Below are 26,363 nucleotides of genomic sequence, written 5' to 3' on the forward strand. Positions count from 1 at the left end.
AGGTAAGATCCCAGGCGGGATTGCTGCTTTAAATATTGTGAAGCGGGGGCATCCAGGCACTAGTTAAGGGGTGCAGGAAACTAGTCATTCACATCTGGTTTTTTTTCTAGATTCGACATTTATACACACACTCACACACACAAGGACTAATTGTAGTAGAATGTAATACAATAAATAAACTTATGTCAAAAACGAATGTTCTTACTATGAATTTATTCAATTTATAGTTTTTTTTAATGCGGGGCTGGGGGCGGGACTAGAGGCGGGGTTGGGGCGGGACTAGGTGGCGAGTAGATTTTTGGGTGATTTGTCAAGCACTGTGTGTATATATATATATATATATATATATATATACCCACTCTGTGTCTGTGTTTCTGTCTCTCTCGGTTTGAGCTTCCTGCCACAAGCAACATGGCGGCCTCAGGCCTCCAAGGTGGAGCTTCCTCCGTTTTACCATACGACTGCTGATTGGCTCGAAAAGTGGGTGGGGCCTGATTATAAGGCGAGTATGTACTTTTCAACTTAACTTTATTGAAAAAAACGTCGCCTTTATAATAATTGGACAAAACCGGTATGTGGTGTATTCCGTCTTCTACTACAGGGAAAGTGCTCCACACCACATAGAAAATATATAAGGATACAACTACCGGTGCTCCTCTTTCAGGATTCTCTGTGATGATCAAGCTTACAATGGAAGGTGTAAACAGGGCTCCACTGAATTTTCAAAACTAATTTATTGCCAACAAAATGACTGACGTTTCGGCCGAGATGCCATTGTGCTTTTTGAGAAAGGCCAAGTTTCCCGTCTTCTCACATCCCCCTAGTCTTTGAGCGGAACGGTTGGGGAAGTGTCTTATTAGTTGTTGGCCTGGCAGGAGATGGGACATCTGAAGAAAGCCATTTTCAAGTCTAATCGCTAGTAAGAATAGGAGTACTGTATCATCCTTATGGACAAGCTGGGTGCCAAGTTGTAGTTCAATCTGCCTTACTTCTATGGATCTGTGCTAATAATGGAAAGATTCCATGACGCCATCTTAATAAGTCATCTTAATTTTCTTAAAGGTATCAGGTGCAATGAAAGCCCATCTTGCAGCAAATATGTTAACTCTCTAGTGTCCTAGGAGAAATTCTATTATGCAGGTTTGTATTGCCTCTTTCTGGATATATAATGTAGCATGAGATATACCGCTCACCTATTATAGTCCTAATATTATGGAACCTATGTAAAATAAGTAAGGTGCATGTGGAGTAAAACAAAGTACAAGAAGTTGATGCGAAGATCCAAAGTACCCCAATTACTGCACTCTATACTAAGTAATAGTATATATGGACCTAAGTGGGACCACGTAGGTCTACATATACACTATTATTTAGTATAGAGTGCAGTAATTGGAGTACTTTGGATCTTCGGATCAACTCCTTGCTCTTTCTGGATATACCTAATCGGAGGCCACAATGAATGCATGTTCTTGCTTCTGTCAAATATACTACTGTATGTTGCATATTATCTGTGGTTCTCAGCTGTTGATGTTTCCCCTAGTTGCCGGAAAAGAACCCTGTACCACGTGGTTGCCACTTGGCATTGGTATTTTCAATAAGCAAGTCAAGGATCATGTCCAGATAACTTTATTGTATACATGCCCTTCTTGCATTCACTCTGATTAGATAAAGAACAACCCATTTGACAGTCAAGGTATGATACTGATTATCCCTTCCCCCACTGTTTGGAAGACATGCCATTTGCCATATGCTTGGGGAAGGCTTTGCATGGTTGGGAAGATGTCGAGACTGGACATTACCAACCAGATGCCTATTATCAGCTTGTTACCACTCCCATCATTGTGCCCAGCAGAGGTGAAAAGTGGAGGTGTGGATCTACCAGTTAGCCACTAGTGTAGCCACTGACCAAGTTAAGAGGTTTCCCAACCTCCTACAAATACATTCTGGTCATCTCCAAATAATACTTTGCTGTTGAAGAAAAACAACACTGGCAGCCTTTTGCTGCCAGAGACTTCTTCAGGGCAGAGAGTCAAAATCCCCTCTAGCAGCGAAGGTAACAGTCTGTTATCATGGCACTGATATTGGTTCCAACAGTTCCATTAAACTCTGTGTTCAAACTAGTGTCAAGGCTTCACTTTCCTGCAGGCCAAACCGTCCCTTGTGGGTATTGAAGAGGTCCAGCAGAGAGCTGATGTATAGAGCATGGTATGTTTCCACCTGCTCTTCTGTCGGCTTCTCCGTCCTGGGCACAGGGATGGGCTTGCCAACTGAAATAAAGAGAATGAACTGGACTGAGTCTATTAACAAATACTGCACCTAACATAACATCACTGAGTTACAGAGCCCTGTGCCGTGTTCGATCATCGCAAAACACATCTTAAGATTCCCTCACTTTATTACAGTATAACATGCAGCTGCATTTGTCACTGTAACCGTGTAATCCACTGTTAATGACAACTGTATAGACCAGTGGTGGGCAACTCCAATCCTCATGGGCCACCAACAGGTCAGGTTTTAAGGACATCCCTGCTTCAGCACAGGTGGCTCAAACAGTGGCTCAGTCATAATGATTGAGCCATCTGTGCTGAAGTAGTGATATCCTTAAAACCTGACCTGTTGGTGGCCCCTGATGGCGACAGTAATAAAAATGTATATGTGTTAGAATAGCAAAAAAAAAAAAAACACTTCTATGTTATGAAAAAGCTCTTAATTTCCAGCTACAGAATATTTCTCATGAGCTCAATCCTAAAAAAACAAAGGAATCTGAATTAGGCCAAAATGAGTGGCACCAAGACTGTCAAGCCACAAAGTATCAGTTTAACTCAGTTTGGAATAAAAAGTCTGAGAATGTTCCCCTCTTTAGGGGTTAATTGTGTGGGCTCACACAGCAGAAGTTAAGCCCCGTCCCTTCTGACTGGAAATAGTGACATCATGCTAGGCTATAAATAGAAGGGGGGAAGCTTCTGGAAAGCAGATCCTAGGAGGAGTTGAAGAGGGGGTATCTCACTGTGAATAGTTTGTTAAGCCCCTACGTATAGGATAGGTTCAGCATCCCCTTTATTGTTGTCACTTAGGGAAAGTACCGAGATTGATATAGAGTCCCACCAAGATGGTCTTGCATTACACCCAAAATATACAGACAGACAATGCCCCGAGAGGGCTCCACTAGCTGCAGCTCATAAGCATAGTTGGACCAGCCCCACCGGAGGGTCCGTCACTGGCTCTCACCCAGAAGGCCACAAAGTGGCAGGTCATCAGGAGGCTGATCGCAGAGGGAGTAGTACTAGGCCCGCCAGGGGCCCCGTGGATATGGAGCAATAGCAGCGCTGCAGAACAGAGGTAGGGCTCTATAGGTAGCATAGCAGATATACAGCCTCAGCACGTCCCTAGAGGACGGAGATGGGGGCAGCTAGGGAAGCCGCACACAGCATAGGCCAAGGAGAATTGTAAATACAAGCTGACCTCTGTATATTAAATGTGAGACTCTGCCTACAGGTGCCCATCATTGTATTACCAACGCCCACAGCCTGCACGAAGCCCACACCCTGAATAAGGTAACGCCCCCTGAATAAGGTAACGCCCCCTGAATAAGGTAACGCACCCTGAGCAGCCCCGATACTGACACAGATGGAAACTCCCTAGGTGCCAGACAGGGACGGTTAAATATCTACCTATGTAATCTGCAGATATATAATGTACAGGTGCAGCAGACGTTATTGAACCCGTTGTTGTGCTATTTCGCATTAGCGCTGCAGTGAGTTTTATCGCGCAATTTGTCTCCATTCAAACAATTGGAGTCGCGAGTTACAACATTGCACGTGCTGAATTGTGCGATTTGGTACCTTAACGCAGGGGGGCGCAAACTTCTTTCCCTGCGCCCTCCTGTCGACGGTCCCCTCACTCCCGCGCCCCTCCTAAACCCCACTTACCTGCGCTCCGGCGTCATGACTGCACGTTGCCATAGCAACGTGACGTCACATGATGTCGCGTTGCCATGGCGACGCAGGAAGGAAGCTGCCGGAGCCTAGGTAAGCAAGGTTTACAGAGGCCCTGCAGCTCCCCCGGCACTTAATTTAAGTGCCTTCGGGAAGCGCGCGGGGCCTCTGCAAACCCCGCGCCCCCCTGCCGGCTGTCTCGCGCCCCCCAGTTTGCGCACCGCTGCCTTAACGAGGACAATAACATCTGTATATTATAACACAGGCCTGCACAACTCCAGTCCTCGAGGGCCGCAAACAGGCCAGGTTTTCAGGATATCCCTACTTCAGCACAGCTGGCTCAATTAGTGGCCCAGTCATACTCAGCTGTGCTGAAGTAGGGATATCCTGAAAACCTGGCCTGTTTGCGGCCCTTGAGGACTGGAGTTGTGCAGGCCTGATATAACACATAAAAAGAAAGTATCTTTCGGTAGTGTGATACTTCTGTATTGAATAGTACAGGTGTGGCCAACTCCTGTCCTCTAGGGCCACCAACAGGTCAGGTTTTCAGGATACCCCTGCTTCAGCCCAGGTGGCTCAGTCATGTGTGTGTATATGTGTATATATATATATATATATTAATGAGAAAAGTGTCCCACTAAAAGCACTCAAGCAAATATAATAATGAAAAAATGTTTATTCATGAACATGGAGAACACAAAAAAGATACAAAGTTAAAACAATCCCCATGGGACCCCTGCAGCTATAAAACATACACATTGACAGAAAAATACTGTTGTCCTTAATAAATGTATAAGAACAGATTAATACTGCTCAAGAGGAGAGAAGAATTAAACTCCTGAGATATATGTATATGGTTCCATTTACATAGCTACGCAGCGTCATTTTTCACGTCACTGTGCAACTACAGCTCAACCCCGTTATAACGCGATCCGTTACAACGCGAATCCGCTTATAACGCGATGCAAGCGTGGCTCCCAATTTTCGTATTTATGAATACTTTACAACACGATTATTTGTATCTTAAATACTTTATTGTAGAATGCATACAATTGTACATTATTTCTAACGCGATCCGCTTATAACGCAATGTGATTCTTTGGACCCCAAGCACAGCGTTATAAGGGGGTTCAGCTGTATATATCTAATGGTATGTATCATATGTATGACTGCAGCAGTACACATTGCATTAATGTTGCTAAATTGTACAGTGACACTGGTATACACGCCATGTGACACTAACCCACGGTGTTGATGGACCTCCGGAAGGGCATCATTCCCTTGGAAGTACTGGAGAAAATCCCTTGTCCATAAAAGATACAGGGAGAGAAACCGATCCACTGTCGAAATACATTTTGGAGACTCCTCTTCCAACTCCCAGCCTGGAACAGACACTGCTGGAGCACCTCATTCTCCCCGAAAGAATACACAGGAACCAAGGGCGACCTAGGCAGGGACAAAGGGGGTCGTGGTATTAGTGGCAGAGCCTGAGTAGGGAGGTGCTGCACTAAAATACTAAAGGGCTCTTAACCTCTAGATTGTAAGCTCTCAGGAGCAGGGCTCTCAGGAGCAGGGCTCTCAGGAGCAGGGCTCTCAGGAGCTGGGCCCTCAGGAGCTGGGCCCTCAGGAGCTGGGCCCTCAGGAGCTGGGCCCTCATGAACCTTCTGCATCTGTTTGCGCTTTATTGTGTTCATCACTTTATTGTGATATTTGTAGTGTGTAGATGAGTGCGTTTGTCTTCCTTGCCCCCTCCCTCCTGGGCTTACCCCTCTCTGGGGGGAGTATCTGTTTGGGTAGCTGCATCCTGACAGTGCCCTGTGCAATATGCTTGGTTTGTGAGACTTGTTTGCTCTCTTTCCATCACATTGCTTTGTGTGTGACACTATTAGTGTCACCGCTGTGTCGGAGCGCTGCAGGTACGCTCTTTCCATCACATTGCTTTGTGTGTGACACTATTAGTGTCACCGCTGTGTCGGAGCGCTGCAGGTACGCTCTTTCCATCACATTGCTTTGTGTGTGACACTATTAGTGTCACCGCTGTGTCGGAGCGCTGCAGGTACGCTCTTTCCATCACATTGCTTTGTGTGTGACACTATTAGTGTCACCGCTGTGTCGGAGCGCTGCAGGTACGCTCTTTCCATCACATTGCTTTGTGTGTGACACTATTAGTGTCACCGCTGTGTCGGAGCGCTGCAGGTACGCTCTTTTCATTCTGTTTATGTAATCGATGTCACTCTGTTCTCCCATTTTGCCGCGCTGTGGAATATATTGGCCCTTTACAAGTAAACGCTAATAATTATAATAACATATTATTTGCATGGTATCCCCTTCTGCATGCAATCACTTGTCTCCATACACCTGCAATAACTGATTTCTTTCCATGGCCATTCTTCCTACCCTCCGCAGGGAAGGATTTGTCTCTCCGGACTATCGTAGGATCTCACGACTAATAGAAATGATTTGTCTTCATGGTCTTTCATGGGATTTTTCTACGAGGAATGATTTGTCTTAGACTTTCATGGCATCCACTCTACAAAAAAATCATTAGTTTCCTTAGATTCCCTCTTGGGATTGCATTCCGCAAAGACTGAGTGGTGTCTACGGACATATACGGGATCTGTTTCTACAGTAAATCATTTGTTGTAACAGACATACTGTGTGTAGGTTCCTACACTAAACGACTGGCTCAAATTGACAGCGTTCTGGGCGCCCCCTGGTGTTGCTGAGCGGTATTACAATAAATCTAGTTGACGTTGGCTAAGGCTGCACTTATATTGACGGCGACGTCGCGTCAAAACAAATGCATTGTCGCCATCGTCGGCGCTCATAGTGCACGCGACGGCGCGACCAAAAATCTGGAAGTCACTGTTATTTGATTTTTTTCGGCGACGGTCTCCCCTTGTGGCCAATCAGAGAGCTTCTCCGTCCCTCTGCCTTCCCCCTTTCTGACGTCACTGGCCTTGTAGCCAGCAATGTCGCCTAAACTTTAAAAGCAACTATCGCAATGACGACGGGTGATGTCATTGGTCGCGTCGCCGGCAGTATAAGCAAAGCCTTAGAAGGAATAGTCATGATGAGGTTAACTGAGGCTTCCACAGGCCCCCAAAACCTGCGTCATTCATCACATTGTCACATTGGTGAAGCTGCTAACAAAGGATTGTGGGTAGTGACATGCGAATGAGCACCCAGTGGGTATAAAGCTAAAGGTGACACACCCACTTGGTGCTGCCATTTCCCTACCTAACCTATAACATCTGACAATGGGGTGACTGAGGCAGGTTTGGGGACCTGTGGAAGACACGCATGGATATCTTATCCTTTTTTGTCCCTTACTTACCCACCAGACCCTGACTGTACAGAGAGGCTAGAAAACGGAAGCTATAACGTAGATAGGTAGGGTCGCCAGGCAGCTTCTCCAAAAATAATGGGCACAATAGTTAAAGGTGCGACGTGCTCGAGACACACACACCTCTCGCTGCTCCATGCTGTTTCCTCCTCTCCTTGTCCCCAGACTCCTGACATCTCCTGATTGGCTCCATTACCCAGCAGCAGCCAATCAGGATGGAGGAAGCAGCCCAGCCCCCTAGCAACAGCCCTGCTCTCTCCCTGCTCGGGGAAGTCCCGCGATCCCACAAGCTGGACATGTAACTATGTCCAGAAAGGTGATACTGGTATACACACATACACGTCCAGAGAGGTAATACCGGTATACACATACACTCCCAGAGAGGTAATACCGGTATACACATACACGCCCAGAGATGTATTACCGGTATACACATACACGCCCAGAGAGGTAATACCGGTATACACATACACGCCCAGAGAGGTAATACCGGTATACACATACACACCCAGAGAGGTAATACCGGTATACACATACATGCCCAGAGAGGTAATACCGGTATACACATGCATGTCCAGAGAGGTAATACCGGTATACACATACACACCCAGAGAGGTAATACCGGTATACACATACACGCCCAGAGCGGTAATACCGGTATACACATACACGCCCAGAGAGGTAATACCGGTATATACATACATGTACAGAGAGGTAATACCGATATATACATACAAGCCCAGAGAGTTAATACCGGTATACACATACACGCCCAGAGAGGTAATACCAGTATACACATACACGCCCAGAGAGGTAATACCGGTATACACATACACGCCCAGAGATGTATTACCGGTATACACATACACGCCCAGAGAGGTAATACCGGACACATACATGCACAGAGAGGTAATACCGGACACATACATGCACAGAGAGGTAATACCGGACACATACATGCCCAGAGAGGTAATACTGGTATAAACACGTACTTGTCCAGTATTACCTCTAATTTTTTTACTGGACAGGGTGTCCAAATACAGGACAGTCCGGTTCAATACCGGACACCTGGCGACCCTTAAAGATATTTACAAAGTTTATACAGAAAAACATTTCCATCCTAAGATGACACACAAGCAGCAAAACGTTCCATGCAATGTGCCCCTGTTCCCAAGCTTATTTGGATATGTTTCCTTCCCCAGCTCAGAGATGAGTGGAAAGTGTCACAAAGGTTTGCTCTGTAGCTCAAGCTATTTGAATGTGATTGTGAGAAGCCTCAGTAATGGAGTATCCTAGGCAAATAATAGTATAATCAGACCACAAGATATGGACATAGAGCAGGGGTGGCCAATTCCAGTCCTCAAGGGCCACTAATGGGTCTGGTTTTCAGGATATCCCTGCTTCAGCACACGTGGCTCAATCAGTGGCTCAGGTTTCCACTGAGCCACTGATTGAGCCACCTGTGCTGAAGCAGGGATATCCTAAACCTGACATTGGGGTGGCCCTTGAGGACACCCCTGCCATAGAGAGATATTCTTCTGACAGTTAAGTTGTTAAATATTCTTATGGATGTTTTTAAAAAAGAGCCCCTCAACTGCACAGTCCCCTCCTTAGGACCTCCCGGGCCTTTCTCCTTAATGGTGTTTTCCAAAGTACCTACCCGTGCACAAGGGCCTTCTTGATAAATCCCTTTCGGTTCTTCAGGGTCAGTGTATGACGCCCCCTGGTGCAGTTTAATGCCTCGGCAGCCCCTCCTACAACAATCACCACCACATTACCAGGCCCTTGGCGAGACAGGAGGTAGTCTATAGATGAATGGTTAACCGAGCACATTCCTGCAAGAGAAGTCAGAGCCACCGTCACTGGCCAGAGCCAAGACCCAACCCAACTCACATGGACCAGACAACAACATCTTCTTGCTATTACGGTTGTTAACTTTTCCATCCTGACCACCAGGGTGGGCACAGGGGGCTTTCCCCCGGGGGGCTGGGATAAGGAGCCCCTGAGATTCTGTTCCCCCATATCTGCACATATAGCTTCTGTATGATCACTGACGTGAAGTCACTTAGGGCTAGAGTGACCTATGAGAGTAGCATGTTTAATGGGTTAAAGAAGGGGTTCAAAACTCCAGTCATTAAGCCACCCCCCCCCCCCCAAAAGGTCAGGTTTTCAGGATATCCCAGCTTCAGCACAGGCTCAATCAGTGGCTCAGCCAAAGACTGAGATTGGGCCACCTGTGCTGAAGCAGGAACTGATTGGGCCACCTGTGCTGAGGCAGGGATATCCTGATAAACCTGACCTGTTGAGAGGGCTTGAGAACTGGAGTTGAGTCCCCCTGGTTAAAGGGTCACTTTCATTAGGTCACATTGTTCCTATGTGGGTCTGACCATTTATCTATTAAACATGTCACTTTCATTGGCTCACATGGGTTCTACATGGGATTCACATTTTAACCCATTAAACATCACAATGTCACCAGGCAGGGCCGCTGATGGGGGGAGAGCTGGGACAAGTGTCCCCCCGGGGCCTCTCTCCCACCGGTGCAGAGAGAGAGGTCCAGCAGCAGCTGGGGCACCAGAGGCCTCAGACCACCCCAAAAGGTAGGTTTGTGTAAAAGTGTGTGTGTTGTATTGTGTGTGTGTGTGTGTGTGTGTGTGTGTGTGTGTGTGTGTGTGTGTGTGTGTGTGTGTGTGTGTAAGGGGGGTTATTGTATTTTGGGTGAGGGGTATTGTATTTTGGGGCAGGGGGTATTTTGGGTGAGGGGTATTGTATTTTGGGGCAGGGGGTATTTTGGGTGAGGGGTATTGTATTTTGGGGCAGGGGGTATTTTGGGTGGGGGAATTGTATTGTATTTTGGATGGGGCGAGATATTGTATTCTGGGTGGGGGTATTGTATTTTGTTGGGGGTGGTAATGTATTTTGTGTGGGTGGAGGGGTATTATTGTGGGGAGGATTGTATGGGTATCGGGGGATTGTGTGTGGGGGGGGGAAGTGTGTGTGTGGAGGGGTTATTGAGGGAGAGAATGGTAAGTGATAACGGAGGGGGGAGAGAGTGAGACGAGAGAGGGGGAAGAGTGAGAGAGAGGGGGGGGGGAAGAGAAATACATGGCGAGAGGAGGGAGTGAGGAGGGGGCATGCAAGGAGGTGTCAGAGGGGGAGGATAGAGGAGGGGTCTCGCGAGGAGCTGCGAGATGGGGTGGGGGGAGCTTGCAAGGCTTCCAACATGGGGGGGTCCCGGTCGAAACTCTAGTGCTAGGCCCCGGGAAATGTCTGCGGCCTTGTCATCAGGTCACGTCGTGAAGTGATCCCCATGGTATCCAGTCAATAAACTGAATGTAAACAAAGCCCCTTTTATATACAAACCCAACACCCAAGAGAACTTCTTTGGTAAATATTTGCATTGCGACAATTATGCACACAGTGCTTAGCCAAAGTAATTTACCACACAGAATTCTGGGAAAGGTTATACAAGGTCAGGGCACGGCAGCAGATGTAAACATTTGGAGAGAGAAGACTACTGTATCTAGGTTATGGAGTTAAACTAGAAGACTATATTACAGGGCGACTTAAATTATTAACAGGTGATGGGTCACATTGGGAGAGAAAGGAGAAAATGCTGCGGAGTTGAAGCGAGAGAAGTAGAGATGGCACATGGAGAAGATGGTTTTGAGCGGCGCACAAGAGACAGGCCATGGTGAGAGAGATCTGAAATACAGGGGGGGGGGGGGGGCAGAGTTTCAAAAGAAAGGAAGAGAATGTTGTAGGTACTAGAAATGTAAGGGACGTAAAGAGATTTCAGGAGGAGAGAAGCTCTCAGCGACGCTCCTTCTATCTCAGCCCTCGTCCCCAAATATATCTCTAAGTGCCCCTACACTCTGCCCACAACATCCATCTCTCCACCTGCCTCATTACCTCCTCTCGCTGCCGCCTACAAGACTTCTCCCGTGCTGCCCCCACCCGAGAATTCCCTACTGCACCATCCGACTCTCCCCCGGCTTTCAGGCATTTAAAAACTCCCTGAAAACTCACCTTTTCAAGGAAGCCTTCTCTGGCATACCCCAACATTAACCCCCTGCCCTCCCACCTCCAATCCCATTGGAAGCAGTTGTGTGGCTGGAGCAATCTCCACTCTATGTGACTCCCTCTACCAGCTCCACCCTCATACCTTAATGGGACCAGATGTTGGGCGGGGCCATACTGCAACCTGAGGTGTACTCTTCCCACAACAAGCGGCCACTTGACCTCTTTGTTTCAACATTGTCCGGCGTTCCCTGTAGAGTGTAAGCTCTCACGAGCGGGGCCCTCATTACCGCTCTGTATCTGTCTGTGCACGTTTGTCCTTATTTGTATGTAACTCTGTTCATGTCATTATCCAATTGCTGTACCCCCTTTGTACAGCGCAGCGGAATATGTTGCAGCGTTTACAAATAAACGATAATAATAATAGAGTAGATATTACCAGAAATAGAACGTTTACCTGCAGCCATTAGGTAATCTCGGTACAAAGGCAACTTAAAATTGCCAGTTAATGTGGTGAGGTGTGGCTTTATCCCGGGGAACATGCGGGAAAATCCAGTACTATCCGTGCCGAAATTACAGAAGGCCCCGATGCTCATGATCCCGTGAGGGTGGTACCCCATGATGTAATTCTGTTGCGGGTCGAGATCTGCAGTTTTATGGAGCTGGAGGAGGGAGGAAAGACACATTCAGGGCCAGTCATTTATTTTGTGCAATGAACTCTTTATATAACACGACTCCACAATCATTTTTTTTACCCACCAAATTCTCAGTCCATGTGGGGTGTTGGGGGGTTCTGGCGCTGATCACTGTTGGTTTCAGCTCCAGAAACCCTCTGGTCACTGAGATATCTGGCAAAAAAAGTCTAGATGGCTGCCAGATCACCCAGTGATGTGTCGGCTTTCTATTGGCTCACTTGAACTAGGCTGATCCAGCAGCCATTTTGAATTTCCGAATGAGAAAAAACAGAGATTAAAAAGATGAATATCTTGTGAACAGAGTGTGGTTCAGCTCCAGAAGTTCTGCTGGTTCAGAGAAGAGGTGTTTTCTGCCTCAATTACACATTCTCACCTAGCAATATAATATTATAATTATAAATTAAATTAATTTATTATAATTAAATTATAATATTATACTGTATATATGCTATATACTAGCAAAGAGGTGACCAACTCCAGTCCACAAGGGCCACCAACAGGTCAGGTTTTCAGGATATCCCTGCTTCAACACAGGTGGCTCAATCGACTGAGCCTCTTATTGCGCCACCTGTGCTGAAGCAGGGATATCCTGAAAACCTGACCTGTTGGTGGCCATTGAGGACTGGAGTTGGCCGCCCCCTGCTCCAGCACTAACAAAACCCAATCTGAATATTGTACCTCGCCTACCTTTATGGGAAAATAATCTCGGAAATGCTTCCAGATGCCCCATCTGCTCATCCACAGGGACTTCCTTCCACCTGGAAAGGAAGCGGACAACCTTAAACGCTGCCAATGATTTGCAAAATTCAGCTTCATGGTGTGTGTGTGTGTGTGTGTGTGTGTGTGTGTGTGTGTGTGTGTGTATATAATTAATTAACATTAATTTTTCATCATAAAGCGGCAATCCATGCACTAGTAGACGGGCCACAGGATTTTAATTAAAATGTAGCTGCATATAAAGACTTAAAAAGGATTCTATTTGTACATTTTGTGAGCATTTATAACATCTGTCCAATATATATATATATTATCATTACCTTAAAGCAGCATCCCAATAAAAAATAATAATAATAATAGCCCTAGGCAGGAAGCATGGGGTCTCCAGAGCTGAACCGCGTTAATTACTGTTCTGGGGACCCCCTGCTTAACGAGATACTTACCTCCATAGGTGCGTATACCCGGCTGAATGAACAATATGGAGGTGTAAATCCCCTACGTCACATGGGCCAATAAGAAGCTGTAACGGTTGACGTTGCGGTTTCCTATTGGCTCCTGTCACACGGGAGGTTTAAGCCTCCATATTGTTCACACAGCTGGGCATACTACCAGCACCCCCAGAGGTATCTCGGGAAAGAGGGGGTCCTCGGAGCCCCCTGCTACTCGCTTACAGGGGGGGAGGAGGACCCTGGGGGGAACGGCTCCTTTACGTTACAAGTGAGTTTCAGAATAAAACAAATTGCTACTTAAGCAACTGGTATGAAATTAGCAGCAGCAGAAAGTTCAAGAGCCATGTCAAGGTATGTTGTAGGCCGCCATGCAGAGATCATTAATCCTATACCATAATGTCCTCAGCTGGTAAGGACACGGGGTAATTCTGTATACTTAGAAGCTGCCGTTTGTACCATTTTCGGACGAAAAGCCCCACTGACCCGAACGGACACCTTAGATTAAATAGAATAAGGCCCGCAGAGTTATACTTTACCTCTCTCTGGGGTTTTCCAGTCAGATGCCAACCAGACAGTGTACAGGGCGAGCAGGGACCATAGGGGGCTAAACACGAGCCAGGTGACCAAGAGAAAACAAACCGGGCCTGGGAATCCGAGAAGGAAAAAAAGAGGAGTGAGAAAGAGGAGGATCCACCACATATTAGGATCTCCAACATGGATGCCTTATAATTCCCCTGCCTCTACCAACATGGCCGCCGAGGCAGGAAATCAGCCTCTTTCTGAGCCGATTGCTCTCACCTGTCTTATACCTTTATAAGGCTTGCAATCTCCTCTCTCCTTCCTGTGCAAGGTTCTCCTTGCCAAGTTTACTGCTGGAAGTCTTATCTTGCCTACAATAGACCCCTGCCTGCTGCCGGACTACCTTACCTCTACCATCCTGCCTCTCTCCTGCCCTGACCCCAGAACAGTGACCTGGACCATCATGCCCCCCTCCTGCCCTGACCCCGGAACAATGACCTCTACCATCCTGCCTCTCTCCTGCCCTGACCCCAGAACAGTGACCTGGACCATCATGCCCCCCTCCTGCCCTGACCCCGGAACAGTGACCTGGACCATCATGCCCCCCTCCTGCCCTGCCTGCTGCCGGACTACCTTACCTCTACCATCATGCCCCCCTCCTGCCCTGCCTGCTGCCGGACTACCTTACCTCTACCATCATGCCCCCCTCCTGCCCTGCCTGCTGCCGGACTACCTTACCTCTACCATCATGCCCCCCTCCTGCCCTGACCCCGGAACAATGACCTCGACCATACTGCCTCTCCAGTCCTGACCCCAGAACAGTGACCACGATCATCCTAATTTTCTCCTGCCCTGACCCCGGAACAGTGACCTCGACCATCCTGCCTCTCTCCTGACCCCGGAACAGTGACCTCGACCATCCTGCCTCTCTCCTGACCCCGGCTCTGTGACCATGACCATCCTGCCTCTCTCCTGACCCCGGAACAGTGACCACGACCATCCTGCCTCTCTCCTGCCCTGACCCCGGAACAGTGACCATGACCATCCTGCCTCTCTCCTGACCCCGGAACATTGACCACGACCATCCTGCCTCTCTCCAGCCCGGACCCCGGAATAGTGACCATGACCATTCTGCCTCTCTTCTGTCCTGACCCCGGAACAGTGACCATGACCATCCTGCCTTTCTCGTGCCCTGACCCTGGAACAGTGACCATGACTATCCTGTCTTTCTCTTGCCCTGACCCTGGAACAGTGACCACGACCATCCTGCCTTTCTCCTGCCCTGACCCTGGAACCGGACTCCACTATTTCTATTGCTTCAGGATTTAGATCCCAGGTACGGGTCAGTCTCTACTCTCCACCTCTGCCTAGCGGGTCTGTCTCCTGGACACCGTAACACCACAGCAGCCTGCTGCCGAGATGCAAGGATCCAACATGCATGAGACAATGGGATTAAAGCAGGGGTTCTCAACTCCAGTCCTCAAGACCCGCCCAACAGGTCAGGTTTTCAGGATATTCCTAGAGGAAGTTACAGAGGCCTCACACGCTCCCCCAGCATTTTATTTAAATGTTCTGGGGAAGAGCGTGGGGCCTCTGTAAGCGCCGTGATTCCCCCCACCTTCCCCCCCCCCCATGGGGCGTCCCCCAGTTTGCGCATCCCTGGTGTAAAACACAGTGCAGAATGGGAATAAGAGCTCGAAACGGAAACAGTAGGAAAGGGAGTCCCTGCCCCAATGAGCTTACAATCTAATTGAGGCCTAAGTGACCACTTATGGCTTGTAAGACCTGTTAGCAAACGGCTACCAATTTCTATTAAAACGTAAAGATGCTATTTATCCCGAGGCACAAATGGTCATTGTGCTGTGGTTTTGTTTCTACATATCTCTTGTACATCACAATACAGAATGTTTTAGGATAGGATGACCAGACGTCTCAGTTTTTAGGGTGCTGTTCTGACTTTTTGGGGTGCTGTCCTAGTTTTCTATCCCGCTGGCGAGCGCTGATCGGCACTTGCTGGCTGCTCGTGCGCACGTGCGTCCAGCAAGCTCTGATCACGCAAACGCATCCAGTCGGCATGCGCTGTTCACGCATGTGCGGTCGACATTCACCGTTTGCGCATGCGCAGTCGGGCATGCATGACATTTGTCCTAGTTTTTGCCGGGACAAATATGGTCGCCCTATTTTAGGAGATTACACAAAAACATTGCGATGTGATACATACTAACCTCATACAAAATGTATTATTTATGATAATATTAGTATGTGATTATATGAGAGAAATGTGCTTCTAAATAGACGTTGAGAGGCAATTATAACGTGTCTCGAACACCAAGGCGACATGGCATTTTCCCCCAGCTTTGCGTCACTTGCGTCCGAGGCTCCTATTGATTATGCTTTAATGTTGCTTCCCCGAGCTGGAGAATATTTTTGTCCCAGTCATTGGAATGGAACCGGTTTATTCGCCGTTACTGGGAAGGTGGCTTCACGGCACATTAAATTGGGGGCTGGAAGATTTGTAGAGGTTATACAGAGCAGTAAGGAGTCACACAATGCACATATAATAATAATAATAAGAGTAATCAAGCCTGCCTCATAAAATAACTTTTCTTCCTTGCTCCGTAGGAAAAGCCATCAGATCTGCTTCAACTTTGATTAACAAGCTTCTTGTATTTTGTATTTGACACAGAAAGAAGCACAAAGGACATCCTTTTTACGTGAGCCAAGGTGCACAGAGCTCGCAGGGCCCGAAATTATACTATACAGAATAAATCCCTACATGGATGGGGAATATTCATACCCAGGAACACAACTGTCAGGATCCACTGTAATACGCTGAGAATCTGCAGCAGCTCAGCGTACGCACTGCGGTCTCCTAGTGTCTCTTCTCTCTACATAATCCAAAATAAATACATGAATAAGTATACATATATCTCACGATCTTCACGCTTACTGTTGGATGAAGGTCTCCCCAATGATCTCGCTACAATATATCTATATATAGGGTTTTTTAGCGACGGTGCTGTCCGGTACTCAGCACCTGCACCACTGTTTCTCCTGCTGCAGGTTTTTTTCCCTGCTTGCTGATTGGGCGGGGCTGTCTCTCCACACAGCCAATCCCTCCCTGCTCCCTACATGGCTGAGCTCTCAACAGGCCAGAGCTATCCTATCCCCACCCATGAAGCATTAATTGAGGGGGAAGTGTGTGTGTCTGTGTGTGTTTTCTCTCTGGAAAAGAGAAAACACGTGGAAAGGGTTGTTCCCAGAGAGACAACACACAGACACACACTTCCCCCTCTAATAATGATATCTTGGGAGGGATAGGACTGCTCTGGTCTGTTTGGAGCTGCTTTGTAGAGCTCAGCCATGTAGGGGGCGGGGAAACAGGCAGGGGCGGGGAGGGATTGGCTGCGTGGAGTGACGGCCCAGCCCAATTAGCAAGCAGGGGAAACAATACCGTCACAAAAAAAAAAATATATATATATATATATATATATATACATATATACATATATATATATATATATATACACACATTCATACATATATACACACACATAAACCTACCCAGCCTAGAAATATTTCAAAGCAAGTATAAACCAACCACACACTGATGATACCCATCAAGGTTGAAACATGTCTGTGAGTGGTCTGTACTTGCTTTGCTAGTCCCATGCTGTGCTTAAAAGCTGTGTGAACGGCGATGCATCCACTTAAATGGGCTCCATGTGAATGGATATTCCAGGCAAAAGGTGACACATTGTGTGCTCATTTGCATGTCATTTCCCAGAATCCCTTGCTGCAGTGGGAACACTGTATACTAGGTGATAATGGCTGAAAGGCAGGGGTGCAGACCTGTCTAAGACATGTGAATGTGCTCACAAGTGATATTCTTTATTGGCTATATGCTAACGGTGGAGGTTTTCTGTCGCCTTTTTCACCCACCATACTTAAAATGTGTGTGTGTGTGTGTGTACATATATACACACACACAAATACAGAAGTGTATACATATACAGTATACACATGCGGCACAAGGATGGAATTGGTGAGTTGACTTTATAAAGCCGTTTTCACTTACATTTGGACATATTTCACATACAGGCCATAACTATTTTCTATTTACTACCCCACAACAACCCGCTCGACCCCCGGAAAAAAATGAAATATATCATACAGTTATTAAATGAAATAAGAGGTAAGTGCCACCAATCTAATGTTTCTCAAAGAAACCTGGTGCCCGAGCTCACCTGCTGGGCGGGATCCATGTGCCACTTGGGGTTTCAGCTACACCTCAGTCTGCGAAGAGGTCCCTCATCTGGTTCCAGGTGCTGCACAGGCCGCCCGCTCCTCGCACGCACAGCAGAGGCTGGATTACAATAGTAGCTACACTGGGCGGAGTTGGCGCTCAGGAATAAGGGAACGCTTGTCTGGATCGATACGGTGAGCAGTGCGGGTGCTAGAATGTTTGGTTGAATGGGGCATTGTGAGGCTACGACATCAGAGGAACCATGTTATGTTATGTTATATATGTGCATGGAAGGGTGATATCTGTTAACATTTTTGTGGATATTTGTGGACATATATTTATAAATGTTATATGGCTCCGGCACCAAAATTAGATGGTAAGCTCCATGGGGCAGGGACGCTTTGTCACTGATAAATTCTATATACAGCACTGCGTACACTGTCAGCACATCGCAGGGCCGGCCTGAGGGCAAGGCAGCCTTGGGCGCTGGCACCTCTGGGGACACCGCGCTCTCTCCTCTCCCTCCTGTCAGCGCCGGGATCCAACTTTCACCCGACCGGAGGGGGGAGCTGGAAGAAGGCCCCCTCACCCCTAACTCCCCTCTCCGGCCGACAGGAGGGAGAGGAGGGAGCGCAGGGCCCCCTCACCCCTAACTCCCCTCTCCGGCCGACAGGAGGGAGAGGAGGGAGCGCAGGGCCCCCTCACCCCTAACTCCCCTCTCCGGCCGACAGGAGGGAGAGGAGGGAGCGCTGGCCCCTGGAACGTCAGAGAGGTAGAGGGGGGGAGTGTGTTATCTCGTACCCTCTCCACAGCGGCCGCCTCCTGCGTCACGGCTTCATGTCACATGATGCCACGATACTGCCGGGGGACAGTCCCCCCCCCTTTTTTTTACAGGGGGGTCATCGCTGCCATAGGCTGCTGTGTACATAGATATGTATAGAATTAAGCACGAGTATATTTACACAGACTTTCCTTCCTTTGTAACATGGGATACCCAGGTCAGTAGTATAAGCCAGCGCCCAGCTTCACCAATGCGTTTGTACCCCCCCCCCCCTTCTTGGCAGGGAAGGGGTTCAATCTCGTTATAAATCTCCTGGACTGATTTAAACAGTGATTGTAATCTGGGATCCTTAGCGTTGTCATACAGCAGTGTTCCTAGGAGCCCTTGGGTTCCCCGGCATTCCTAAAGGGTTCCCTGCAATTTTCAGGTCATTTGAAAATGTTACCAAATACAGAAAAATGTACAATGCATCTGATCTCAGACGCGCTATTAGAGAGGGTTGGGGTTCCTTACAATGCATCTGATCTCAGACGCGCTATTAGAGAGGGTTGGGGTTCCTTACAATGCATCTGATCACAGACGCGCTATTAGAGAGGGGTGGGGTTCCTTACAATGCATCTGATCACAGACACGCTATTAGAGAGGGTTGGGGTTCCTTACAATGCATCTGATCACAGACGCGCTATTAGAGAAGGTTGGGGTTCCTTACAATGCATCTGATCTCAGACGCGCTATTAGAGAGGGTTGGGGTTCCTTACAATGCATCTGATCTCAGACGCGCTATTAGAGAGGGTTGGGGTTCCTTACAATGCATCTGATCACAGACGCGCTATTAGAGAGGGTTGGGGTTCCTTACAATGCATCTGATCACAGACGCGCTATTAGAGAGGGTTGGGGTTCCTTACAATGCATCTGATCACAGACGCGCTATTAGAGAAGGTTGGGGTTCCTTACAATGCATCTGATCTCAGACGCGCTATTAGAGAGGGTTGGGGTTCCTTACAATGTATCTGATCTCAGACGCGCTATTAGAGAGGGTTGGGGTTGAAACCACTAACATACAGCAGTTTTATAACAGAATATTCCGTTTCAGTGGGAGGGCCCCAGATTAAAAACTAACAAAAGATGTGGCACGTCTCAGTAATGGAAAAACTTACAGCATTTTAAAGGGAGAATTGCTATAAATATCCCTGGGTGCCTTGGTTTAGTTCGGAGGGTAGACAAGGCCAAAGCATAGATATTACCCTAGGATAGTCCCCTTCTGCCTGCAGAACTCCCCTCTATTACAAAAGGGGACGTTTTATAGATATGCCAGGCAGACCCTCATTAGCTCGACCTGTAATTAGGAGGTGACCGCACCCCTATCGTTTGTCTCTTTTTGTCTGTCACTTTGTAATTTTTGTTTTTCTGCTGTTTATTAAACATCAGCACTTGTGGTCCGTTTCGATTGACGCATCGACGATGTGCGTGTAAATATTTACACTATTTTACCTTGCATTATAAGGTACAATTACGTGACCCCTAGTTTCCCCTTTTCTTCTGTACCCCATTAAAACTGCATCTAAATAAACAGTTATTAAAAAAAAAAAACGGACAAGAGGATGAATTAGCCCCTTTTTTTTACCCTCTCCCCCCCCCCCAAAAAAAACAACCTACTGTACTTACCTTCCCCCCAGAAGGGGGAGACATTAAACCCCAACCCCCCACCTGTGTCATTGGTAGGGGTCATCCACAGCTGAGAACAGCTTGCATCTCACACTTAAGTGTTCGGAATTACAGGGCTGCCGGAGGCGTGTGGTACCCACAGCACAGGAGATGCAAGGCAGCTCCTGATTCGCCGCTCCATCCATCTTCCGATTGGCTGGAATCCCAGCCCTCCCTGAAATCCATCGGATGCCGTGACGTGGCAGGAGTCAGGCTGCCGTTAACCCTTTCAGGGCCAAAGGGGCTATGCAAGAAATGAGCACGTGGGGCTGGCAGATCTACTGAAAACGATACAGTATTGTGTTTCCTTGTGTAGATCCGCAGTGTACACAGCGCTGCCCATAGAATTCTGCAGGCAGGGGGTTACTGCCCCGGGAAGCTTACCATCTCATTCTTCTGGAGCCCGAGGCACAAGGACATAAAAGGGACGTGTACAAGGTCACAAGGAGCCGACACTTGGGTTCACCCACTCCAGAGGCAACACCTCTTATTTGCCTTTGCTTTCTCTAATATAGTAAGAAAAGTAACATAGTGTGTGTGTGTGTATATATACACCTGAAGAAGAGAGGATAACTCTCGAAAACTTGTCCTGTGACATAAATTGTTAGTCCAATAAAAACCTAATACTGAAGAACTCATTTATTCTGCAATATATATATATATATATATATATATATATATATATATATATATATATATATATATATATACACAGATAGAGATATATATAGTATGTCTTTATTTATATGGCACCAAAAGTGTACTCAGCGCTTCACAACGAATACAGTACAGTACAGGGAATTAAAATGGTACAATAAGTGCAGCAAAATCAGACAATAGGAAAGGAAATCCTTAATAAGTGCTGTGTATGGTAGTGCTTGGGCACAATGGGTGGTAGGAGTGGTTGGGATGCTTAACTTGTGGGGTGAGTTTTAAGGTTAGTCAGTATTAAATCAGAAGGTTAACACCATTTACAGGGGAAGAGATGGCAGGGAGGCGTGGGTGAGAGCAGGTGTGTATGTCTGGCTTCAGGCTTAGGGGAGATCCCCAGCAGCAGGAAGGAGTAGATAGAGGGTGTGAATACAGGATTTGTGTGGGTGCTTTTTATTGAGGGGTAAAGAAGTTGTTGGGAGAGAGGTGTATAAATATTGGTGCAGTGGGGCGTGGGGAAATTGGAGAGAACAGAGACGTTCACAAAGTAGTGAGGAAACAGTAAGCAAAAAAAAGCAATAGGGAGGGCATAGTGAGATGCAGGAGGAGACAGTTCAGGTATTGGAGGATAGGAAGAGTACAAAGAATAATAGCATTTAGAAAATCAAGTTCTCACAGCTGCAGAGTTGTTGTTGTTGTGCAGAGTCCAGATCTTCCTCCAATCTTCACCTCCAAAATTAACTCCAGATACACACACACACTATATATGACAGTGTGCTGATTTGCATGTCATTTCCCAGAATCCCTTGCTGCAGTGGTATGCTTGGCCAGTGGTGTGCAAACTTATCTTCATGCGCCCCCCTTTCTCCTCTCCCCTCCGGCTCGCGTCACCCCCCCACCCTCCGCACGGCCCAGGTGTCAAATGATGTCACGGGTCATGTGACGTCACGTCACCATAGCAAAGTGATGTCACATGACCCCACGGCGTCATTTGACGCCGGTTGCCATGGAGATGCGTCGTTGGAACCAGTTAAAGAGGCCTCACGCGATCCCCGGCATTTAATTTAAATGCCTTCGGGGAAGCGCGGGGCCTCTGTAACAACAGACAGTCTAGCACCCCCCCCCCCCCTGGGAGGTGCGCCCCCCACTTGGCGCACCGCTGTGCTAGGCGATAATTGTGAAAGCAGTGTTGCAGACCTGTCTAGGGCTGGGTCCATGGTGAACCCGCGCTTGCGTCCGTGCGCGTGACATCACCAGATGAAAAAAAAGAATGTATTGAAACATAGGGCAACCAGCGTAACCTAGAGCAGCGAACGTTTCGGACCCGCACGGTCCTAGCTTGAGAAAGGTCCGTTGCTCTAGGTTATGCTGGTTGCCCTTTGTTTCAATAAATTCCTCTTTTTTTTTTTTTTTCATCTGGAGAGGAGAGCGCTGCGGACTGCGAGTGCGAGAAAAAAGTATAATGTGCGCAAAACTGATTTAAAATAGTGTTGCAATGATGTCTATGAGTGCTGCCACAATGTAATGGGTGTACACCACCCCTAAGAAAATACAAAGTACAAAAAAACACAAAAGTCGCAAATCAGAGACACAGGTGCATGGATATACAACACCTGAAGGATTAATACGTTAAGTCCTATATTCGAATTCTATTTGCTGCAAAGCCTTATTTAAAAGCTATTGGGACTGTTATATCAATCTCGGAATTAAGCCCTGTGGCTAAATCGCACCGAGTGAACGGAGCCAGCGGTATCCCCGTTTAGGGATATATATATATATATATATATATATATATATATTATGTGTATGTGTATATATATATATATATACTAGCTGATAGACCCGGCGTTGCCCGGAATGTGAATAGATTAAAAAAATTAATGTTGTTTATAATAAAAAGTATAAAGGGCAGTAAAGATATAACAAGAAACAAACAGGACCCTTAAAACAGCACACTAGTATGTCCAAAAAAGTACAAAATGTTATTCAGCAATATCAGAAAAAAATATATACAACATAAAATGTAAATTCCTGAGGTAATGTATGAAATCCCAAAAACCTGTCCTGACTGTCAACTATAATTCCTGTGTAAGTATACAAGACCATATATTTATCATAATGAATAATACATGTATACTACACACATATAAAGAACCATTGTTAAACCTTTTTGGACCGTAACCCCTAATACACCGGCCGTTGTGAGCTGAAGCATAAAAGATGCAAGACATCCCTTGATAATATATCACATATAACACAGCGATAGAAAAAACATGCACGGTGAGCTGCAGCCCTAGGTAGGAAAAGGGGGGGGGGGTGGGGTCTAAGTTTGAAATGGTAGCACTCTTATATAGAGTAATCCCTATAAAACACAGTGTAGTAAGTCCCAGTATATTCCATCATTGTCAGCACAATACTTCCAGTGTGCAGCAGACATTCAATCCGGATCCCAGATTTACTAGCAAGTCCAGAGGCTCAGCGATATATCCCCAGCAGTAAATACATATCTACTTGTAAGTATTAGAGGACGCAGGAAAGTAAGAGGTAAATCTCCTCCCCTGAACTCACAAACACCGGGACTGGCAGACAAGCGGGAGAACCGGCACAGCGGCAAGCGGCACAACACACAGCAGTGTTCTGCAGCACAGTACAGCCACAGAGCCACGAATACAGCAGGTCTCAAGGAGCGCCAAAACAGGACAGTCAGCCAGGGGGTACCCCAGGAAACAGACGAAGCAAGCAAGGGGTTTACTTTAAAACAGCCTGGAATGTATCTGTAGATGAAGCCTATCCCTCCCCCCTGTGCAGTATGCGATCTATGACTTAAGGTGTTAAATGGTCCGTGTGTGTGTGTGTGTGTGTGTGTGTGTGTGTGTGTGTGTGTGTGTGTGTGTGTGTGTGTGTGTGTAAATATACATTTATAAAGCGCCCACAGTGTATACAGCGCTTTACAAAAGGTGTGTGTGGAGGGGGAGTGAATACCAATGGTGTTGGTGGGTGTAGAAATGTAAGAGGGTGTTGCCTTACTATAAATGTGTGTGGATACTATGTAGTCCCCATTGGTATATAGAGATAGAATGACATTGTACACTTATCTGTGTAAGAGACAGCTGTGTGTGCATTCATATAGCGCACTATGTATAGACATGGGAGTTAGCGCTCATGGGAAGAGGGTTCTCTTGTGTAGTGGCTCATGCATATTCTATTTTCAATAGGACACGTCATTTGCCAAATATGAGATGCAGCTCTGTGACCGCGTTGATGGAAGTGTGTTTACGTAAGGAATCGGGGAACACGTCCTTTGCGATATGTTCCCTCCTTACCTGCTGCTGCTGCGGCCACTGTTCCTGCCCATGCGCGCTCCCCCTCTCTCATTACAGAGCGCGCGCGCACCTGCAGCTCTTCTCGCTGCCGCGCGGAACCTGGTCCCACCTCCCGCACACGCGACGATCCCCAGCTGCGTGGCAAGTCTCGCTTCCCTGCCTTATTACCTGCAGCCTATCCCAGCTCCGCTGGGGCAGCGCCTCCGCCCCGCCCCCTGTCCCCATTGGCCTGTCCTGCCTTTAAATACTTCCTGCTTCCTCCTATGCTTTGCTCAGCATAACCCTATGTAGCCTTGTGAAGCGCATTGCCTTTGTGCAGTGTTCTGTCTCCTTTGCAGTTAACCTCTTGTGTACCGACTCGTAATTATTGTTTTACTTGTATTGACCCCAATCCGTGATTTTCCCCGCAGTTTTATATTTTCTTTCGTGATCTTTTAACATACTGCTCTCATTGTTTAGCTTTGCAGCTGTGCAGCTCGCTCCTTCCCAACTTCCTGTTGTGCTCGAAGCGCAGTGAGTAACACCCGTCCCAGGTCTCCCATTGCTTACTGCTCCATTTTGGGGGACAGTTTTAGCTTATCTAGCACAAAGCATACTTTCGCTTGTGTTATGTACCCTTCTAAGGCTTTGTCCCCGCTGGCGCTGAGTGCGCTCATGCTTGGAGAGCTCTTCAAGCATGAGCGCCGGGTTTCCTTAAAATTTTCGCTTGCGGGAAGGGGGGGGGACATGGGCTACGCTGCAGGAGAAGCTGAGCGCGCTAGAAAGTTTCAAAAATTTGTTTACCTGAGCGTGTGTGCCTGCGCATACGCGCGCGGCGACTTGCATATATATATACTAGCTGAGAGACCCGGCGTTGCCCGGGATGTGAATCCCTAATAATTGTTTAGTGGGGGGTGAATCGTTGTGTGAATCTTGGGTGGGGGTGTAAGGGGATCTTGGGTGGGGGGGTGTGAATCTTGGGTGAGGGGGTGGGATTCTGTCCTCCCCCCCCCCCCCGTCCCAGGAGATCGGTGTGTGTCCCCACCCCTCCCCCCCTGTCCCCGGTGTTTCTATCCCACCCCCGGCAGTGTTTCTCTCCCTCCCCCTTGTCCCCTGCGTGTGTTTTCCCCCCTCCCCCTCTCCACCCCTCCCCGGTGGTCCCTGGTGAGGGGAGGGGAGAGAGAACAGGGCCTGTCGGGTGGTGAGGAGAAGCGGCGTGCGCTCCTTCCATCCCCCCTCCCCGGTGCTCCCGGCATCCCGGCTGAGGGGAGAGAAAACGGGGCCCGCAGGTGGTGAGAGCTGCAGGTGAGAAAGTGTAAGTAGGGTGTACGGTAGGGGCGAGGGGGGGGTGGTGGTGGCAGTTGTTTGTGGGGTGGGGTTGGCATTTGGGTGTCAGCAGCGGAAGGTGTGCGTGAAGGGTTGTGTGACCGGACGGTGTATGATGTGCTGGCGGCGGGTGACTGCAACGAGCGGTGTTGGTGAAGGGGGGGTTTAGTGTGGGGGGGGGCGAGCACGCGGCAACGCACGGTACCTGAGGTGGTGTCTAGTCCGCAGGGGAGGTGAGAGCAGACGGTGAGGCAGTGATTGTTCTGATTGTGGCAGTTGGGTTTGTGAGGTCAGCGAACCACGCAGGCCAATGAGAGGCATGCGTGGGCGGGGCCGGGTCACGGACCAATCAGATTGGCCAGAGGGTGAGTGGCAGACTAACAGACCAATCAGATTGCCTATGAGCACAGCAAATATACAACGTTTTCAGCAAACAAACGTTTTCATTTTTTTATATATGTATATATATATATATATATAAGTCACCTCGCTAAGCGCCGCCCACTCAGCGCTAGCGGGGACGCAGCCTTACTCTACCCATGCTGCCGGGGCAACCACCCAACACATCCGTTCGGCCACAGCTGTCCAAGGACCATGGATTGGCCAGCCGAGGATGCAGCTATCTCTTCCCTCCATCTGAACCTGATCGCCTGCCTTCGCCTCTTGCCAAAA

The 26,363-nt window shown here is 47.8% G+C and overlaps 1 protein-coding gene across 3 annotated transcripts; it reads right to left on the bottom strand.

Moving 5' to 3' along the window:
* Nucleotides 1–1,610: 1,610 nt before the first annotated feature.
* LOC142465599 (diacylglycerol O-acyltransferase 2-like) lies at nt 1,611–25,964 on the bottom strand. Of its 3 annotated transcripts, none has more exons than XM_075569675.1 (9): nt 25,897–25,964; nt 17,929–18,137; nt 16,479–16,569; nt 13,699–13,806; nt 12,684–12,754; nt 11,759–11,963; nt 8,942–9,116; nt 5,179–5,381; nt 1,611–2,267 (listed from the first exon to the last, which is right to left on the bottom strand). In XM_075569675.1, exons 2-9 carry the CDS (start codon nt 17,944–17,946, stop codon nt 2,113–2,115), a joined length of 1,026 nt encoding a protein of 341 aa, XP_075425790.1. In that variant the 5' UTR covers nt 17,947–18,137; nt 25,897–25,964; the 3' UTR covers nt 1,611–2,112. The 3 variants fall into 3 exon arrangements, with proteins under 3 accessions (XP_075425790.1, XP_075425789.1, XP_075425791.1); XM_075569674.1 differs by lacking the exon at nt 25,897–25,964 and adding an exon at nt 20,374–20,512; XM_075569676.1 differs by lacking the exons at nt 16,479–16,569; nt 17,929–18,137; nt 25,897–25,964 and adding an exon at nt 20,374–20,511.
* Between the last annotated feature and the right edge of the window lie 399 nt (nt 25,965–26,363).

Source organism: Ascaphus truei, chromosome 14 (assembly GCF_040206685.1).
Source record: "Ascaphus truei isolate aAscTru1 chromosome 14, aAscTru1.hap1, whole genome shotgun sequence".
Taxonomy (NCBI): domain Eukaryota; kingdom Metazoa; phylum Chordata; class Amphibia; order Anura; family Ascaphidae; genus Ascaphus; species Ascaphus truei.

What these genes read in the sequence shown, in the direction of transcription:
- LOC142465599 (XM_075569675.1), bottom strand. An exon ending in GAGATTATTTTCCCATAAAG is followed by an intron (nt 11,964 to 12,683) that starts GTAGGCGAGGTA and finishes TCCCTCCTCCAG; the next exon opens with CTCCATAAAACTGCAGATCT. An exon ending in AAGAAGGCCCTTGTGCACGG is followed by an intron (nt 5,382 to 8,941) that starts GTAGGTACTTTG and finishes GTCCCTGCCTAG; the next exon opens with GTCGCCCTTGGTTCCTGTGT.